The sequence below is a fragment of the Morus notabilis genome, unplaced genomic scaffold (assembly GCF_000414095.1).
Source record: "Morus notabilis unplaced genomic scaffold, ASM41409v2 Scaffold453, whole genome shotgun sequence".
NCBI classification, from domain to species: domain Eukaryota; kingdom Viridiplantae; phylum Streptophyta; class Magnoliopsida; order Rosales; family Moraceae; genus Morus; species Morus notabilis.
In genome coordinates, this window is record NW_010362819.1 from 145464 (window position 1) to 164633 (window position 19170).

Below are 19170 nucleotides of genomic sequence, written 5' to 3' on the forward strand. Positions count from 1 at the left end.
AATTGGTCTATATACTTTCTTAAGCTTTTCATATTGGCATATTTTTTACTATTTTCCATTATTTAATCGTCATACTAAATTTATGACCCGTTTATTTTACCAATTCAAATTTTGTTAAAGTAAAAAACTCTAAAAAATAGTTACATTTAACTTTTTTATTACAATAAAAAATTTTCATATAAAATCACATCTCAACTCAAATTAAAAACTTAAATCAGTGAACTAAACGGACATTTATCTTCCAATCCTCAAATTAAAATGGAAAATAAAGTTTATGAAGTCCAACCTTATGGGTGTAATGTGTAATTATCTAATAAGATTCCGAGGGAGTTCGTGGGGGATAACGAGACAAGCGAGATTTTTTTCTATTGGCTAAGACCAAAGATGGGGTGGTGATGCTATCAATGAATCATATTGGATAATGATCATTTTTTGCAAATTAATAAATAATCAATAACCAATTCTTTTATGTGTCTATATGTAAGTCTATTTCTTAACGACCACCAAAAGGCCGTGATATCAGCAAGGCAAGAAAAAGCATTGTTTGAATCCACGTCGACATCAAATATGAGCTTATGGGTGCGCATTGCGCCCCCAATTAACGTTCGTCTTCTTAAAGGGAAGAAAAAGAGAGAGAGACAAACCAAAATCCAACAGAGTGACATTACAGAGGGAGAGGGAAACAAAGGTGGAGAATAAAAAAATAATAATAATAAAAAGGCTCTTTTTCTTGCCTTTTTCCATTTTCTTGCTATTTTCCTTTCAGGCAAAAGAAAGCTCTCTCATTTCTCCTCGTAAAAAAAGTTTTTTTTTTTTTGTGTGTGGCTTTTTCTTGGTTATTTATGCGCTGGGGCGTTTTTGTCTTTGACGGTGTGTGATCATGGGGGACACGGAGAGTTGCAGTAGCAGAGCCGTTGATATGTCGTCGTCGACTCAGAATCGGAAGCACAAACAGAAAGTTCATATTTACAATGTTGTTCTTCGTCGACTCATGGCCTTGAACGTCGCCGACTCCAGAATTCCTGGTTTCGAGGATGATCTCTGGGCTCATTTTTATCGCCTCCCTACTCGGTACCTCCAAACCCTAGCTTTTGCTTCCACACACACACACACACACACATATATATATATATATATAGACACACACACACGCATGCATATTTTAAATTTATCTGTATATTTTATATATACGTGTACATATACACGTATATGTATACCATATACATGTACGTGTATATGTTCGGAAGTACGGTATTTATATGATTGAGCCGGGAGCAAATTTCTAAAGCTTGTCTTTATTTGTTGTTGATTTTCTTGGTAACGAAGTGAATCCTTTACAAGTGTTTCTTTTTTTTTTTTCCATAATGTGGGCCGGTTTTTCCTGATCAGAATCTTTTGAATGTTTTATCTTACTTTTCAGATAAATGATTAATTACAATTGGATGTTCTCTCTTTGGCTAGGAGTGAAATTGAGGAATATTTGAATTGTTTCAACAGAATCTTTGAGTTTCTCTCTGGTTTAAATTTATATTTTATTTTTTTATTTTTTCATAGAAAAGTATTGCCTTCTGGATGCTCTTTGGAAGAGAATAATGGTCGCCGAAGTGTTGATCATTGAAAAATCCAAAAAATAAAAAAAAAAATAAAAAAAAACAGGGGAAAGAAAAACAACCATACAAAAGACTGTTTGTGCTTGTCTGATTAGTTATACAGATGAAAAACAGTTGTACAAGATTTTAAGACTGCTATTTTTACCGAAGGACACGGAAAAAAAAAAAAAAAAAAAAGAGACTGGCTTAGTTCTTAAAATTTTATTTTGGGCTTGTCTGATCAGCTTGAGGATAAAACTTTACAACTTTTATTGTTGTCTGTGTAGATTAAACAAATTAGGGACATAAGTTAAAATCAGAGGGGATATACTATTAATTGGGATACTAATTGGCTTATTAAAAGGTACGCACTGGATGTGAATGTGGAGAGGGCACAAGATGTTCTTATGCACAAAAGACTGCTTCAGATGGCACATGACCCTGCTACTAGACCTGCAGTTGAAGTCCGTCCCGTGCAGGTAATTCACAAAACTCCTTCGAAGTTTGTTGATGTAGGGAAAAGGGAAATGCAATAATTGAAGCTTGCCTCTTGGCTTTATATATTTTCCTTATACTAAATGGAAATACATTGTTTAATCAACTGTAGAAGTGGTCCCTATTGGGATTTCAGGGATATTGAGTTCTTTTAGCTATAAGACTTTTGGGGTATCTCGCATATTGATATGAGTAAAAAATGAGAGGACACTGAGTTAAGCTATATAAAAATCAAGGAATGCGTTAGAAACATGTGCAACTGTGCATCCCAGCGTTCATTATTTGTTTTTTTCTGTTTCTTAGTTCATGGTGGGAGTTATCTCATTTCAAGTAGATGTCAATATGCTTATTATAGTCAAAAGGTTTTATTAATGGTAGTAGGTGAGCTCTTTGAAGTTCTTTGCTTCGCTAACTGCAATAGACAATATCTCTTTTATGCAGGTTCATTTGACTTCAGGTCCCGATTCACAAAGAAAAGTGGGAGTGTGGTCCCCTTATGCTAGCAAACAAAGGCATGGCTAAAGAAAAGGACCATTTATTGATACCTCGTATAAGAAGCTAAATATACTCTAACTATCCTTTTATCATATATTTCAGCGTTCATCCACCACCAGCTTTCGATTTGTCACCTGACCTCAAACTTGCTCTTGAAGCCAACCAGTTGTGCCTTCATAATTGGGATCATACTGTGAATTCCAGTCACTTGCATTCCCGGTAAAAAGTTCTAATTGTCATATCTTTTTCCCATGCAGTTCTCCATGGCAAATAATTTTTTGAAAGTTGTGTCATTCCAGTCAAATAAATTCCCAAATATTTATTATTTACACAGGCCAATGCATGAGATTACAATTTCAACAAATGACAAGCCGAAACTTTTTAGTCAGGTAGCTTTGTTGGTGTCCTTGAATAGTGTTTTGTTCTTGCTATGGTTATTCCTAAAAATTCAATAAATTTTCCTTACAGTTAACATCCTTACTGTCTGAGATTGGCTTGAACATTCAAGAAGCACATGCTTTTTCTACGATAGATGGCTACTCTCTAGATGTTTTTCTTGTTGATGGCTGGACACTTGAGGTATTTTCCTTAGACGCATGATAAAAGCAAATTGATTATTGGTTCTTATGGATGTTTGATCATACATAAACTAGTTATTAATATATCCGTGAATCATATAACTTAGTGTTTGCGGATTCTGTCAGTTGTTGTTTCTTATTATCCCTAAATCTTCAACTTCAAGTTTTCTTTTGTTCTGTTAGATATGTTCCTTCTGGAACCGGTTGATTTTTATTCGTATTTGAAATTTATAGGAAACAGAGCAGCTTAAAGTTGCACTAGCAAAAGCAATATCAAGGATTGAGGTAATGCAACTTATTTAGTTATACACTACACTCCTCTTAGAAATGGAATTATTTTATTTTTTTTCCTCATTTGAAAATACTTTTTCCTAATAAAAGTATATTATAATATCGGATATATGCTTTTATATCTCTGTTTATATTGTTCTACGAATACAGCAATCTTACTCTATGTAAAAGTTGGTTTGGCTAGTAACCCTGTACTTGTATGACACGATTGCAATTTTTAAGAAGTTATCTATCAATATGACATTTTTCTTCTAATTGAATTGTAGAAGCATCCTGGGTCAAAATATTTGATTTCTCCAGCAGGCGAGCAAGAGGTTGAAGTTAAGTCGATCCTTAATCATGTACACATCCCAAATGATGTTTTTGACAGCAGGGATATTGATTTGCGCTTGTTGAAATTTGAAAAGAAAATCGCTTCTGGATCCATTGGAGATTTGTGAGTTTTTTCTGTCTTTGAACATACTGTTTCTTTGGCACACCGCACACGAGTATGTCTTGCATATTCTGATCCAGTGGCCTCAGGTACAAAGGTACTTTATATAATCAAGATGTGGCTATTAAAATTCTGAGGGCCGAGCACCTAAATGAAACTATACTCCGGGAATTTGCGCAAGAAGTGGATATCATGAGGTTTGTTGCAGTACATATTTAACCACTGCCTTTCTTTCTTTTAGGTCATTTTTTTTTTCTTTTAAATCTCTTCTAATCCAAAAATCTAGAAACATAAATATTGAAACCCTTTTCGTTCTTTTCAATAGACAAAAATGTTGATCCCTCTCTGAAATAACCAAGCATCCCTTTTCACTCCTGTAAACTTGTAGGAAGCTTCAGCACAAGAATGTACTCCAATTCATTGGGGCATGCACCAGACCTCCAAACCCGTGCATTGTAACTGGTAATTGAAATGACTCTCTAACTACATCTACTACCGGCCTTTTTTTTTTTTGGTACTAGCGGTTAGTTGTATGGTTATTATATGTCAAATCAATTTTCAATAATCCGTTAGTTTGTATTACAGAATTTATGTTTGGTGGAAGCGTATATGACTTTCTGAAACAAAATGGTGTTCCACTTCAGTACTTGCTTAGAGTAGCAATTGATGTTTCCAAGGGAATGAACTACTTACACCGAAACAACATAATACATAGAGACCTCAAAGCTGCAAACCTTTTGATGGATGAAAATGGAGTAAGAATCTTTGCTTCTTTTCTCTCTCTGCTTTTTTTTTTCTTTAAGTACTTTGTAATCTAGTTGGACTTGTCTTAGAAGGAACTGCTCTGAAATAGAATCACAGTTCCCTTCCCTGAGGTTTTCATGATCCCATCCTGCCTTAACTCATTGTAGAATATATGTTATCCTATTTTATTGCCTCATGTTGATTAGAACAGGGCATATGTTTTGCCTTGGTAATTGCGATCACCTTTTTCTTCCCTTTATTAGCTCGCGTTTCCTTGAAGTTCATATTTGCTTTCTTTACACTTGTTTTTCTCAAAACTAAAAGGATGCATATGCAGGCCTGTGCATCCATGTCCTTGTTTCGAAATGCTCCTTGTTGATAGGAGCTTAACCAGGTTATTCAAAGGCTATTTAAGAGCTTTAACATGCTGTTTTGAGCTTCCTTCTGCTTTAAGAGAGGAAATTATATTGACAGGTTGTTAAGGTTTCTGATTTCGGTGTTGCTAGAGTGCAAGCTGAATCTGGTGTGATGACTGCAGAAACTGGAACTTATCGTTGGATGGCCCCAGAGGTAATTTCTTCACGCTTTTTTATTGCTTTCTTGTGTGCCTTTGGTTGTCTTTCCCCATGATGTGCCGACACATGATTGTTTGGTGTTCATGAATTAAAGGTCATTGAACACAAACCTTATGATCACAAAGCGGATGTTTTTAGCTTTGGAATCGTGCTGTGGGAGCTGGTAACGGGAAAGGTAATGTCATCTCACTTTTAACGTCTTATTCTATTGAAACAAAATTATGGATTTCTTTCCCTCGCTCTTAATATCTATCCAGTGTGATGTATGGAAATATATGACAAAGGTGGAGTATTAGGGCCCGTTTAGTTCACTTATTCGAGTTTTTAATTCGAGTTGAGATGTGATTTTATGTTAGAGCTTTTTACTGTAGCAAAAAAGTTATATGTGACTGTTTCTAAAAGCTTTTTACTGTAGCAAAACTCGAATCGGTGAAATGAACAGGGCCTTAGAGTATTTCTATTGATTGGTGATGTCATATAGGCCCGAATCGGACATCCAATTGCTTCGATTTGAATTTTCCGGAGGATGTATATATTATATCAAAAAGATGGACAATCAAACATATTTCTCGATTCAATAGAAGCCCAAAGAAGTGAATAGGGTGCCATTTTCAGATTCATGTTTCTTTATCTTCCATTGAATTAGTTCGTCCTAGCACAGACTTCACATCATCCTAAGTGTTTTGTGACTGCAATCTCAGCTCCCCTACGAGGATTTGACCCCAATGCAAGCAGCCGTCGGTGTGGTGCACAAGGTATTTTTCCATCATCCTCAACGTAGCCTTTTATTTTTTAGCACATCTGTTGGCAAATTTTCCTCTTGATGAGATGCTGTCCAAGATCACTCCTGCGAAATTATCATAGACCATTTGTTTGAGAGCATTTTTTAATCTCGCAGCAACGAAAGGAAAATGATGTTGTGTTAATTTTATTGAGGAAATAAATTCGCAGGGCCTGAGGCCTACGATTCCGGCGCATACTGATCCAATGTTGGCGGAACTTATCGAAAAGTGCTGGCAACAGGAGCCATCTTTGAGACCTCAATTCTCAGAAATTCTTGAAACTTTGCAGCTTATGTCCAAAAGGGTACGGAAATTTCCAAAACCTACGACCTGACCTTTGTTTATTCACCAACGTGTACTTCAGGAAAGTTGTTAGTTTTGAAACAGGTTACGGACAAAAGAATGGGGAAGCAGAGGAGAAGTCATCACGAATAGCACCAGCTTTTATGCATGCCTGAAACCCGAACATCAACTGTTCATGATACGTCTTGTAATGATATTTGTCCAGGATTCATTTTCAATTAATTACAAGTTGTTTTCTAGTCCTGTGTATGTTAACGACCCAGAGAGGATTCATGAAAATCCAGATTTTGGAGCTTGACTAACTATATCAGGATTAGCTTTAAGCAGAGAAACAATTAAAAAAAATAAACAAAAAAGCATACGAACAAAAAAAAAGAAAAAAACAACTGAGAGAGTGATAGAGAGAAACAATGGGTGCGTTTGGAATTTGTTCTAAAATAATTTTATTTTTTGTATGAAAATAAAAATGAAAACGTTTTCAATCTTAAGTAGAAATTATTTCTGAAAATTCGTTTGGTAATTTTATTCTGAAATTGTTTTCAATATAAAAAAAAAAAAAACAGAAATACTATTTGGTAATTCATTTATACTTATCTCAACTCAACTATTCATAAATCATAACAATAATGTATATCATAACAACAATGTAAAGATCTAACATAAACAGAATTCAATCAATTCCTTTTTTTTTTTTTTAAAGATTTGGATGGTTGCCTAAATCTCTCTCTCCCACTTTGTTCTATCACTGTCAAATTACTGAAAAAAGCTCTGAGGACGATCTTCATACTCGTATTTGGCAATTCCCAGTGGAAGAACAATACCCATGACAAGAAGACTCACAAACCCAAAATCGACCACGATCATGAATTTGTTTTATAGGCTATGGTGATCGAAATACCACCACCAGAAGGATTTTTCTTAACAAAATAATAAAAAAAATAAAATTAAAAATCAGAACCTAGATCTACACCACCATTTCCCTATGTTAGATTCGTGACCCATGCTAGATCCGCACCCAACGGAGTCTATAGCTAGCACTGCGTTGGGCTCAGAAATCACAACCGTCACCCTCGCCGTCGGTTGCAACCGTCCTATCGAGCCCATGACCCTGGCTATAAAATTCATCCCCCAATTTTCCGGAACAAAGCAAAAGAAATCAAAATCAAATTAACTGAACATGGAATTTATTGTAGAGTTTTTGGTTGTTCTTGAACAAGATCTTAGAGAGAGAGAGAGAGATCAGGAGTCCAGATTGAGTATAGGAAAGAGAAAACGGAGAAGATAGTAGAGAAGAGAACGGAGAAGAGGAAGAGAAGTGAAGTTAAGAAAAAATTTCAGAGACTGGAGACGGAGAGAAAATGGAAACGGAGAAAATGAAAACGACTTTAATTCGTTTTTCAAAAATGCATCAATTTTTGAGAAAAATATAAAAACGTTTTTGTTTCTAATTTTGGTACGGTGCTGTCCCAACACGTTCTCCTTTCTATTTTCATTTTTTTCTGAAAAATGTGAAAAACGTTTTAAAAATGAAAACAAACACGCCTAATAAGTTCATTAATTTAATTTTATTTTTTTGCTTAGAAACATTACTTTCCACTAATTAGCTATAGATTCATGTCACATTACGCTAAAGTACATGCAATATTTGGAATGTATATATCCTAATTGGTATTCGACGTCCTAGTGTATTTCTGTAGCCACTTGACCACTCAGAAAAAGATTCGTAAAAGACAACAAGATTGATATATTATATGCTTAGAAAATATTTTCCCGAGAATAAATGCACTTCAGCTCTGATTCGGTGAATCGGGGGTGACGAAATCCTTAAAAATAATTCGGGCATTGGTGCTTCATGCAGACCTAAAAGAGACTTTTTGGTGTGTATATGTGCACATGTTCGTTGTAAAAATTGCTTTAATTTATTTTTTATTTTTTTCTTTTTGTTCTCCTTATGGTAAAAACGGCTAATAATTGGTTTGTAGTTTTCCCTTTTTTGATTACTCATTAACCTTCCATTGCATCATATCCTGGACTTGTCTCGAATTGACAGGGCCATATCCAAGTGAAAATGCAATAAGAAATATTGTACGAGCATTTTTACAGTTAAATAATATTAAAAAAAATATTCATGACTTGGGTGAAATAGTATATGAAAGTTGAGACGTTACCCAAGTGGAACAGTAAGTGTGTGAAAAGAAAAAACGATAAGTGCTTTCTTTTTCTCTCTCTGTATGGGCAATTATTCCATCTTAGTTCCTCTTGTAACACGGATCTCGTTCATTTCACCGATTCAAGTTTTCAATTTTAAGTTTTTACAGTAAAAAATTTTCAAAAAATATCATATCTATTTTTTTTTTTTTGCTACAATAAAAAACTCTGAGAAAATATCACATCTTAACTCAAATTAAAAACTCGAATCAGCGAAATGAACAATACCTAAAAGTGGATCGAGAATCGCTTAAAAAGTTGACACTACCGGAACTTTAGAGAAAGTCCTGGAACCCACATTTCCGCACTAATGGCCGTTTAATTTATACATTTAAACTAATAATAATTCTTGATTTTTAACATTTACGTTTTAAATTTTTATAAAAAAAAATTATAACATATTTAAAAAAAAAAAAAACAGAACCAACTAAGAAGAAGAGATAAGTTCAACTTCTCTAAGCTCTCAATAAAACACAACCAATGGCTGATCAGAGGGATAGAGAAGCAGTAATCAGCATTAAAAGTAACTGTAGTCAGGGCTCACCTGAAAGGCCTACTGACAGCAGCAAACGAAGAAGAAACACTGAGTTAACAAACCAAGAAAGTGGGGGTGGTGGTACTAGTATGGCTGAAATTGCGAGGTCTAGTTCAAACGCTTCTTTTCGAAAAAGCTCGTGGAAGCCACCTCCGAGCAAGACAAAGTCCAGGCTCATCGATCCAGTCGACGAACCGCGTCAGAAATCAGAAAGAACAGTTGATTCTGGAGGACTACACAGTGACAATGAGCCTTCTTATGAGGACGACCTTGACGACATTCCAGAAGAATATAAGGGAACCAAATGCAGCCCGGTTACGCTTCTTCAGTGGGTAAGCCTTGTTTTGATCATTGCAGCATTGGGTTGTAGCCTTTGGATTCCAATTCTAAAGAGGCAAAATCTTTGGGACCTTCCATTATGGAAATGGGAGATATTAGTTTTGGCGTTAATATGTGGACGTTTAGTCTCCGGTTGGGTGATTCGGTTGGTTGTGATCGTTTTGGAGCGAAATTTTCTTTTGCGGAAAAGGGTTTTGTATTTCGTTTATGGTTTAAGAAGGTCTGTCCAAAATTGTCTCTGGTTGGGGCTCGTTTTGCTTGTGTGGCACGGCATCTTTGATAAAAAGGTTCAAGAGAAGACCAAAAGCAGGATCCTGCCTTATGTGACCAAGATCTTGGTCTGTTTTCTGGTGGGCACTTTGGTTTGGCTTCTGAAAACACTTCTTGTTAAGGTCCTTGCTTTGTCTTTCCATGTCAACAACTTCTTTGAAAGAATTCAGGAGGCTTTGTTCAATCAGTACGTGATCGAGACGCTTTCTGGTCCTCCGATATCCTTGGAAAGACATGAGGCTAGGGAGTTTCAGAGTGCTGGGGCAGCCGTGCCTAGTGAGCTCAGGGCAACTCTTCTTCCAAGGAATGATTGTCCATTCCCATCGCTTAATAGGAGTCCTACATTTTCGAGGCACGCTTCTGAGAGGCATGACAAGAAAATTCCAATTGATTACTTGCATAAGCTAAACCCGAAGAATATATCTGCTTGGAATATGAGGAGAATGATGCGTATCATCAGGAACGGATCTTTGACAACTCTGGATGAGCGAATACTCAATTCGGATACCGACGATGAGTCTTCTTTGCAGATTAAAACTGTTTGCCAGGCAAAAGAAGCTGCCAAGAAGATTTTCTCCAGAGTAGCCAAGCCGCGGTGCCAGTATGTTACTATGCCCTTCTTCCGTTTAAAAATTATATGCAATTTGGTTTGAAGCATTTCTTTTTGCTCTGTGTCAAATGATTCTTGTACAAAAAAGTTTTAACCCTGAGATTGAAACCTTTTTCTTCTGTACAATTCCAATTTTCCTTTCTGCAAGATATGTCAATATTATATGTACTCGTTGTGACAGATGTATATTCCTAGAGGACTTGATGCGGTTTATGAGTAAAGATGAAGCTATGAGGACAATCCACTTGTTTGGAGCAGCAGCTGAAAAAGAGGGAATTAGCAAGGCTACTCTGAATGATTGGGTGGTAAAGTTCTCCTCTTTCGCATGCTTTAATTCTGACGTTCCTTATTGATTCTGGCTGTGTAATAGATAGAGCTTATTTATTGGTAGTAAGAAACTTCTTTTGGCCAAGTTGTGAGCTTTTCTTTTGTTAGGTAAATGCTTTTAGAGCGAGAAGAGCGCTTGCATTTTGTCTGAATGATACAAAAACAGCTGTGGACGAGCTTCACAACATGTTGAATATTCTTGTAGCCATCCTCATTGTGATAACCTCGCTTTTTATACTCGGAATTCCGATCGCACATTTCCTCGTCTTCATAAGCTCCCAGCTTCTTTTGGTCGTATTTATCTTCGGAAACTCCTGCAGAACCATATTTGAAGCAATTATCTTCTTATTTGTTGTGCACCCTTTCGATGTTGGTGATCATTGTGAAGTGGACGGAGTCCAGGTAAAGATCTTCATATGAAAAGATACTTTACTATGGCCCTTTCATCTTTTTCAAAAGGGTCCCTTATAGTAATTTATTTGTGTCACAGATGGTAGTAGACGAAATGAATATACTAACTACAATCTTCGTGAGGTATGACAACCAAAAGATCATATACCCCAACAGCGTTCTAGCAACCAAGCCCATTGCAAATTTCTATCGCAGTCCAGACATGGGAGACGCTATTGATTTTTGCGTCCACATCTCGACTCCAATGGAGAAAATAGCCACTATTAAAGAAAGAATAAAAAGGTAAAAATTTTATCCTTCTCTTTTTTTTCAGAATTTTCTATTTCTATATGATTTCTTCTCATCAGCCAACTGTGAAGAATATGCTCTTGCCTTGAAAAATTTGGCCATCGTAGCATTGGAAATTATGTGCCAGCATAATAATATAGGATCTTAGTATTCTTTTAACCAAATATTTTTCTATAAGAAAGTAATTTTGGTGGGGCTGTGGCTGCTATAAAATTCCAGGTATATTCAGAGCAGAAGCGACCACTGGCACCCGGATCCAATGTTGATAATGAAGGACGTGGAGGACTTGAACAAATTAAGATTCTCGGTGTTGCTTACACACAGAATGAACCACCAAGACATTGGAGAGAGAAGGACCAAGAGAGCCCTTTTAGTTGAAGAGATGATAAAGGTGTTCAGAGAGCTCGACATCGAGTACCGAATGCTGCCTCTTAACGTCAATGTCAGAAGCTTGCCGAGTTGCAACGCCGATGATTCGCCTTCAACTTCAATGTGGGCAGCTTATTTTGCAGCCGAGGAAGTGATGAAGAATGCATATGCCAGTGGGACTTACTAATCAGTGGCAATAATTTGGTGCTAAAACGTGTATAACAAATATTAACTCAAGTGAAAAAAATAATAATAATAAAAAGTAGGAATCTAATTCCTTGATTTTGTGAAAGATGTTTGTGCTTGGGGGAAAAGAATTGTGCCATGTTGATGGAAGTGTAAATCACGGTGATAAGAGATCATTCCTGCGCAGTTGAATTGTGATAAATTTCTGTAACACAATTTTAGTTTATGGATTCCTTTGTGTGAAACTTAAGGACTGTGGATGTAAACATCCTTATCATATGCCAAAATCAATAAAATAGTTCTAAGTTCTAAGTTCTAAGCTCTAACATCCAAGGAAACCATAACTCAAATGTTCCAAGTTACATTTACTATAACTTTTTATGACCTAATATATTATCACATAGATAAAGAAGTGTGCAATATTAAACATTTTCCTTTAGAAAACAACGACAACAACGACAAAGGAGGGAGAGAGAGAGAGAGAGAGAGAGAGAGAGAGAGAGAAAGGAGGGAGAGAGAGAGAGAAAAAACAACGACAACAACGATAAAGGAAAGATAGAGAGAGAAAACAACGACAACAACGACAAAGGAGAGAGAGAGAGAGGGACTTGAAGCCCATAAATAAAATGGGTCAATTAAAGCGTCTTATCTAGGTTAGGTTAGGCCACATTCTTTTTTAAATCTCAACTTGGTGGACCCAACTCCAGTTGTACCATATTTTAAGCAAGGGATAAAGTGCCTGAAGCTTCCCGTGCTTTTGTATGGCGTAAAACAAGACACACACACTCACACAAGCATATAAGAAACAATGACCAATACCAAAGACAAAAAAGAGGAAGAAAAAAAGCAGCAAATCCACATTCCAATCAGCTATACTCTCTAATGGCGACTCCAGTTAAAGTTTACGGACCACCCATGTCCACTGCTCTCTCAAGGGTTTTAGCCTGTCTTCATGAGAAAGATGTCGAATTTCAGCTCATTCCAATCAACATGTCCAAAGGCGACCACAAGAAGCCTGAGTTCCTCAAGATCCAGGTATTTTGATTCTCATACAATTTGTGAATCCAAAAAAAAAAAAAAAAATCACTTTCTCCCACTCTCATTTCTCTTCTTCACCATTGCCAGCCCTTTGGCCAAGTCCCGGCTTTTCAAGACGAGAGCATTACCCTTTTCGGTAAATTCAAACACCCACAATTTTATTTTATTTTTTCTCGTCAAATTGATTCAGTTTGAAAACAAATTCAAAATTCATGGGAAAAAAATGTTTATTTCTTTTCTGGGTTTTGGTCAGAATCCAGATCCATATGCCGTTACATCTGCGAGAAGCATGCGGAGAAGGGAAACAAGAGACTGTACGGAACAAACCCATTGGAAAAAGCCTCCATAGATCAGTGGATAGAAGCAGAAGGGCAAAGCTTCAACCCACCAAGCTCTACGCTCGTGTTTCAGCTTGCGTTCGCACCGAGAATGAAGCTGAAGCAAGATCCTAAAGCGATAAAGCAGAACGAAGATAAGCTCCAGAAGGTTCTAGAAGTGTATGAGAAGAGGCTCGGCGAGAGCCGGTTCTTGGCCGGCGACGAATTCTCGCTGGCGGATCTGTCCCACTTGCCCAATACCCAGTACTTGGTGACGGCGGCTAATAGGGCAGAGATATTTACTTCCAAGCAGAATGTGGGAAGATGGTGGGATGAGATTTCGAGCAGAGATTCGTGGAAGAAGGTCGTTGAGATGCAAAAGAGTTCTTGAACTGAAAAAGTTGGTTTTGTTTGGAAGTTACTTTTTTTGGGTTTTGTTATGTTTTTTTTTTTTTTTTAATAAATTGATGAGCTGCCTAGACTCTAGACTCTAGAGTGATAGTCTATCTTGCGCTTTGTGGATGATTTCTTCTGGGAGATCCTCGTACAACTGTTATTTGATATGCCTAGACTCTAGAGTGATAGTCTATCTTGCGCTTTGTGGAGGATTTCTTTTGGGAGATCCTCGTACAACTGTTATTTGATATTTTATTTTATTTTTATTTTCTTGCTGATCTGCTATTTAGATAATATTGTTATCTGTTAATTTATCAAAATTACTGTTATCTGTTAATTTACCAAAATTACTGTTATCTGTTACATGCTCATAAAACGGTTTTCATACGCGGAAAGAAATGTTTCATTGTGTTTGGTTAATTTTGTCACTCTCAATCTTGTTGGAAGATAATTTTTTCTGTCCATTTAGTTCGTTGATTCGAATTAAAATGTGACTTTATGTAATAATTTTTTACTATAGTTAAAAAGGTAAATGTTATTGTTTCTGAGAGTTTTAAACTGTAGCAAAACTCAAATCGGTGAAATGAACGATACTTTATTATTATTATTATTATTATTCTCAAAATTCTAGGTACAAACTTAGGGGTTGTTCGGCAGTTGAGTTTTTGAGTCAAAAACTCAAAAAAAAGTAACTCGAGTTACAACTTTATTCAAGTTCATGTTCTTTTAAGTTTGAACTCGAGTTTTAGACTAAAACTCGAGATCAAGTTTCTCCTTCAATTTGAGTTCAGAAACTCGAACTCAAATTAATGAATAATATTTTTTCTATTCTTAAAAATACTATAACTTTTTCGTTTTAATTCTGATTGAGATGATTTTTTCTATGCGTTGACAACGAAAAGACGAATAAAATCCCACCCATATACCCTATTAAAATTTTCTATCAGCATTGAGTTTTTTATTAAAATACTATCTAAATACAAATTCAAATTTTGACTCACTCAAACTCAAAAAGATTTTTATCTCAAACCATAACTCAAATGTACACAACCAAACACAAATTCAAGTTACAACTTCAACTCAAGTTATAACTCAAACTCAATTTAAAATCTACACTCAAATTACTTAACTCAAAAACGGTAAAAGAAGAAGCCCTTATTTATTTATCTCTTCTTTTAGGAGGTAGCGTCAAGTTTCATAAAATACTTCTAAATTTAGTCCCGTTTCAGTGAGATGCAGTATTTCTATTCTTTATATTTTTTGAGATGTGACATCTAGATTCTAGGTTTGAGTTCTAATAGGGTAAATCAAAATATTTTCAACGAAGAAGAATGGTAAATCATAAGTAGTTGATGACTTGATGCTTAAAAACAAAAAGGGCTGAATGATTATGCAATAATTGTAGTAAATTACATATTTTTAAAATATTTTTTAAACAGTTACATATTTTTAAATAATTAAAGTAAATAACATATTTATTGATAAGTAATTATTTTATATAATTTTGTATACCAATAAATTATTTTATATAATTTTGTATACTCATAAATACTTGATATAAATATTTACTGGTAAATATGCAGCGTACCCTAATTACGTCAATTATTTTAAAAATATGTTATTTATACGTTTCAAATATATATATATATTTATATCCTTTTGTATACACTACCAAAACTTCCGTGAGTGAATAGTGTTGTGAATTACCAATTTAACAATAATCTGTAACTACACAAGTTAAAAAATTATTGTTACAAGAGGTAGATGAATTCTAAATATCAGCAAGAAATTTAAGATAGAGGAAAAAAAAAAAAAAGATGATAATCATTCCTAATGCGTTATTTTCTGTTCCTAAAAGATGGGCCTAAGTTCGTATTATTGGATCTGAGACTGGAGCTGGGCCCGCTTTCAAAAGTTTAAGGCCCACGTGAATTCACACAGGAGTCGGCTAAGACCGTCGGTCGGGGGTGAAGCCAGAGTTAAACAATATCCCGAAATTTCTAGTCCGGCGAATTGGAGAGGAAAACAGGTGCAGGCCGTTACCGGCGATGGAATCAAGTACGAAGGAAGAAGATAATCTAAACGTGGAAGGTTACAACACCAACAACATCAAGAAGGCGAGGCTGAACTCCACTCTCGCCGCCCTTCTCGACGATCCGATTCTCTCCGATGTCCCAAAGAAACCATCTTTGCCCGATGTCGACACCCTCATAAGCCTCGAACTCGGCAGCGCCATGCGAGTTTCAGTTCTGAAGCTCGACGGAACCTCCTTTGGTAACTCTCTCCAAACTCTCTTTCTTTCTGTCTTCGGCTTGGCATTTTCACAAACACTTGGTCTACGTGCGTCTTTCGAAGATTTTCACGTCCTTCAGATTATTAGATTATTTGTTTTTTTTTTCTTTGTGGGGTAGACGTGGCAGTGATGAACACCGCGAGTGTTAAGGATCTTAAGCTTGCGATCAAGCAGAAAGTGAACGAGATGGAGCAGTCAAAGATGGGTCACCGCCACATATCATGGTTTGTATAATCTAATCAGAAACATAAAAATTTATTTTTTTGGGTTTGATTGAGCTTCGAATACTCAATGGAAATTTGTTTTCTTTTTTTTTTGGGGGGGGTTTTTTGGAGATTTAGGAAGCACGTTTGGGCAAACTTTTGCTTATCGTATCATAACGAGAAGCTACTTGATGACAAGGCTGCACTTGAGGGCTTTGGCGTACGCAACAATTCTAAGGTTTTCTGCTCTATTTCTAACGCCTCGTTTTATTTGTTCATTTTCGCAGAAGAGAAATTGAAAAAATTTGAAAAAATAATAATAATTGCTTATTGATTGTTGGGCATATGCAGGTACAGTTTGTACATTACGTTGTGTCAAAGAATAAGGGAGGGCATTCAAAGAGAAGAAAACACCGTTTTTTTCATGGCCTTAACAAACGTGCATGATTGACAAAATACTTTGAAATGAACGTATCGATATCCTTCGACAGACACAGTATGCCAAAGCCCAGAACTAGTTTTTTCTTCTCGAACGAAACCTCGTAAATAATTGTACGACCAACGGCGTTTTCTCTTCTCGTAGCCAATCTAGAAAAGATTTTGTCTCTCACCTTGATGATTTGTAGAGGCTATACCTTTTTTTGGTTCGTTTCTACATTTTTTGTCGTTTGGGAAAGGCTCGAACTTTTATTTGCTTATTAAAAGAATAAGCTTGATTTACATTTTTAAGTTTAGTTTTTCTATTTTTGTTAATGGAACAAAAATACATAATGCTACCACAATGTTCTCGTATCTTTCAGAAATTGAGATGTTGATTTTCCATAATACACTTTCGTCCTCGCCAAAAGTCTAAGGCATTCTTTTCTTTGTCGTTTCTACTCATTTTTATGCATATTTACTACTTAACTAACCAATTACAACAACTCATAATTTCTGGTTTGGTTTGAATTTGGTTTGAGAATTCAAACCAACTGGAATTCAAATTTTGTGAGGAAAAACATTATAGTTTTTTATTTAAAAAAAATACTATTTGAACTAAAATTGTGGTGGTTGTGGCAGGCAAAAGCTAGTTGAAATGGGACCACTTATAAACTAATGGTTTATGGCATGTTTATATCTTCTGTGATTTCAATTACTGAGATTTAGCTTCCCTTAAAGGCATGAAACAACATTATGATTAATAACTCAAAATGCATACAAGGCTTAAGTTGGGAAACATTAGCAAGTACTTTGTAGTAGAAATATAAAGCTAGAACACCTCCATAATCAAAGGAATAATATGAACTGTGAATTTCCAATAACAAAGTCTATATACTCCTTTCTATTTGGATTTGGATTCCCTATTTACACACTTTCCAGATGGAATTCTACTTTCTTCACTTCTTGACTCTTAATAGCTTGCCTGGTTAACCTCCACTGTATGCCCGTTTGTCATCCTCTCCTTGTATTCTTTCAACTCTCTCCTGTATCTTTCCTTGTCTTTCAACCCGATATTCTGATAAACCTATAAATAAAAAAAGAAAAAGAAAAAAAAAAAAAAAAAAAAAAAAAAAAAAAAAAGGCATTGAAGGCATTCAACAAACAGAAGCCTAAAAATGCAAATATTTAGCAACCACGCATTGATGTTTTCGAATTACCATCCTCTCTTCTGGACTGAGATTGCTCCATGACTCGCCAATCATCTTAGTGAACTCCCGTTCTCTGTTCGGGAAGAGGGCTTTGAGCTTGTAATGCTTCTCGGCGAAGAAGAAGTTGTATCCACTCCGATTAGGTTTCGGATAATTGGGGTCTCCCCTTCTTTTGCTTCTCCTTTTCCGACGGGAGTGTCTAGGTTTTCCGGTGTATGGCACGAGTGCATTACTACATTGGGGAACCGAAACCGGGGTAGACGGGCCTTCATCTTCTGGATGGTAAAGTACTCCACTAAGAATCTCCGACCCCAGCTTCACAGTAACCAAATAACCACAATCGAATTTCCCCTCAATTGTTCCAATGCCTTAAAAAAATATATCAAGGATGACAAAGGTTAAAAATCATTGGCATAACTTTTCAATGTAATCTTAATCCTAATCCGTAAAAATATAGATAAGCAGCAGCCGCAAATTTGAAACACGACGTTGGATGTGGGACCCCATCAAAACCTTTCTTTAGAGAGATTTTTATAAAAATTTACTCTTGGCTTAAAAAACAACAATAGTATGGAAGTTTCACTTCAATAATCTATTCAAAGATTGCTCGAATCAAATAATAAGCCTGACAAGATCACAAAACCTAGTAGAAAAAGTCATTACAGGACAAGAAAGTGAAATAGAAAATATTGCGGGGCCAGAAGAACCAGGCAAAGTATTTGTGGTGTGTGGTTGACTTTGACATTCTCACTTTATTCACTTTGCATTTGCCTTTGGACCATCCGCAATAGCTGTGGGGAAAAAAATTAAAAAAATTTTAAAAAAATCACCTTCAATATGTGGGTTCGGACTGTCGTTTATGGTTTTGGGGGAATATTGCACAATAGCCAATTCGGGTTTGCATGAACGGCCGCCAACAGGAAATGCAACTGGAGAACGACAAAAGGGAAAGCTTTTTAGTAGGCAAAGAAGAAAGGAGATGCTAAAGAAGACAAAAATAAGATGAAGGCATAATTTTAAAAAAAAAAAAAAAAAAAAAAAAAAAAAAAAAAAAACATAAAAGAAAAGGGATAAGAGATAAAACAATGAATTTAAAAAAAAAATACCTGATGGGTTGCAAAGAGGACCTTGCATTTTAAAGAAGTAAACTTGTTCATAATGGTAAAGAAGGCTAAAGTAGTGTTTCCTCAACACAAAAGAAGCACTTGTTGTTGTTGGTGAGAACATGAAAATACTACCCACTTCCCTCCATTTCTTCTCTGCAACAACCTACACATGATTTTTTTTAATTTTATTTTTCATGTGTTTCTTTAAAGACTTCTGAAAATAATAATAATAATAATAATAATAATAAGGCACTACATTTCTTATACTTCATGGGTATATTTTAAGTTAAACGAGGAAAACGAACCTTCTCAAAACCACCTCTTCTTGTTACCTCTACGTAGAGTATATGCAAATCCAACT

General features: G+C 35.7%; 5 protein-coding genes across 7 annotated transcripts in view; 4 read left to right on the forward strand and 1 right to left on the reverse strand.

Annotated features, from left to right (window-relative positions):
- The first annotated feature begins 526 nt into the window (after positions 1 to 526).
- LOC21394896 (serine/threonine-protein kinase STY46) lies at positions 527 to 6657 on the forward strand. Of its 3 annotated transcripts, XM_024168795.1 has the most exons (17): positions 527 to 688; positions 904 to 1071; positions 1954 to 2068; positions 2526 to 2596; positions 2682 to 2798; positions 2914 to 2968; positions 3048 to 3158; positions 3392 to 3442; positions 3715 to 3884; positions 3971 to 4078; positions 4270 to 4343; positions 4467 to 4636; positions 5100 to 5195; positions 5295 to 5375; positions 5902 to 5955; positions 6152 to 6286; positions 6370 to 6657. In XM_024168795.1, the coding sequence occupies exons 2-17, from the start codon at positions 920 to 922 to the stop codon at positions 6415 to 6417; spliced, it is 1608 nt and encodes a 535-aa protein (XP_024024563.1). In that variant the 5' UTR covers positions 527 to 688; positions 904 to 919; the 3' UTR covers positions 6418 to 6657. The 3 variants fall into 3 exon arrangements, with proteins under 3 accessions (XP_024024563.1, XP_024024562.1, XP_024024564.1); XM_024168794.1 differs by having other exon boundaries at positions 527 to 1071; XM_024168796.1 differs by lacking the exons at positions 527 to 688; positions 904 to 1071 and adding an exon at positions 1311 to 1317 and having other exon boundaries at positions 6370 to 6656.
- Positions 6658 to 8973: 2316 nt separating this feature from the next.
- On the forward strand, positions 8974 to 11829 carry LOC21394897 (mechanosensitive ion channel protein 8). The gene is made up of 5 exons (XM_010102983.1): positions 8974 to 10238; positions 10429 to 10552; positions 10683 to 10976; positions 11065 to 11267; positions 11493 to 11829. The coding sequence occupies exons 1-5, from the start codon at positions 8974 to 8976 to the stop codon at positions 11827 to 11829; spliced, it is 2223 nt and encodes a 740-aa protein (XP_010101285.1).
- Positions 11830 to 12609: 780 nt separating this feature from the next.
- Positions 12610 to 13857, forward strand: LOC21394898 (glutathione S-transferase). Its single transcript, XM_010102984.2, has 3 exons — positions 12610 to 12863; positions 12954 to 13002; positions 13120 to 13857. Exons 1-3 carry the CDS (start codon positions 12711 to 12713, stop codon positions 13572 to 13574), a joined length of 657 nt encoding a protein of 218 aa, XP_010101286.1. The 5' UTR covers positions 12610 to 12710; the 3' UTR covers positions 13575 to 13857.
- A 1534-nt stretch (positions 13858 to 15391) lies between these two features.
- On the forward strand, positions 15392 to 16869 carry LOC21394899 (U11/U12 small nuclear ribonucleoprotein 25 kDa protein). The gene is made up of 4 exons (XM_010102985.2): positions 15392 to 15853; positions 15991 to 16096; positions 16214 to 16313; positions 16427 to 16869. Exons 1-4 carry the CDS (start codon positions 15628 to 15630, stop codon positions 16520 to 16522), a joined length of 528 nt encoding a protein of 175 aa, XP_010101287.1. The 5' UTR covers positions 15392 to 15627; the 3' UTR covers positions 16523 to 16869.
- A 370-nt stretch (positions 16870 to 17239) lies between these two features.
- LOC21394900 (high mobility group B protein 9) overlaps positions 17240 to 19170 on the reverse strand; it is a 2489-nt gene continuing 558 nt past the window's right edge. The window contains 5 exon segments of the mRNA XM_024168797.1: positions 17240 to 17579; positions 17713 to 18071; positions 18534 to 18632; positions 18810 to 18972; positions 19115 to 19170. The exon segment at positions 19115 to 19170 is cut by the window's right edge and continues 1 nt beyond it. Coding sequence (XP_024024565.1) covers positions 17466 to 17579; positions 17713 to 18071; positions 18534 to 18632; positions 18810 to 18972; positions 19115 to 19170 — 791 coding nt within the window. The 3' untranslated portion in view covers positions 17240 to 17465.

Coding starts and splice junctions, on each gene's coding strand:
- LOC21394897 (XM_010102983.1), top strand. CDS start 8,974: ATGGCTGATCAGAGGGATAGAGAAGCAGTAATCAGCATTAAAAGTAAC. Junction 10,239..10,428: donor GTAGCCAAGCCGCGGTGCCA/GTATGTTACTAT, acceptor TCGTTGTGACAG/ATGTATATTCCTAGAGGACT. Junction 10,977..11,064: donor GTGAAGTGGACGGAGTCCAG/GTAAAGATCTTC, acceptor TTTGTGTCACAG/ATGGTAGTAGACGAAATGAA.
- LOC21394896 (XM_024168794.1), top strand. CDS start 881: ATGGGGGACACGGAGAGTTGCAGTAGCAGAGCCGTTGATATGTCGTCG. Junction 2,969..3,047: donor AGCCGAAACTTTTTAGTCAG/GTAGCTTTGTTG, acceptor TTTTCCTTACAG/TTAACATCCTTACTGTCTGA. Junction 6,287..6,369: donor TGCAGCTTATGTCCAAAAGG/GTACGGAAATTT, acceptor GTTTTGAAACAG/GTTACGGACAAAAGAATGGG.
- LOC21394899 (XM_010102985.2), top strand. CDS start 15,628: ATGGAATCAAGTACGAAGGAAGAAGATAATCTAAACGTGGAAGGTTAC. Junction 16,097..16,213: donor GGTCACCGCCACATATCATG/GTTTGTATAATC, acceptor TTGGAGATTTAG/GAAGCACGTTTGGGCAAACT. Junction 16,314..16,426: donor GCGTACGCAACAATTCTAAG/GTTTTCTGCTCT, acceptor GGGCATATGCAG/GTACAGTTTGTACATTACGT.
- LOC21394898 (XM_010102984.2), top strand. CDS start 12,711: ATGGCGACTCCAGTTAAAGTTTACGGACCACCCATGTCCACTGCTCTC. Junction 12,864..12,953: donor CTGAGTTCCTCAAGATCCAG/GTATTTTGATTC, acceptor CACCATTGCCAG/CCCTTTGGCCAAGTCCCGGC. Junction 13,003..13,119: donor CGAGAGCATTACCCTTTTCG/GTAAATTCAAAC, acceptor GGTTTTGGTCAG/AATCCAGATCCATATGCCGT.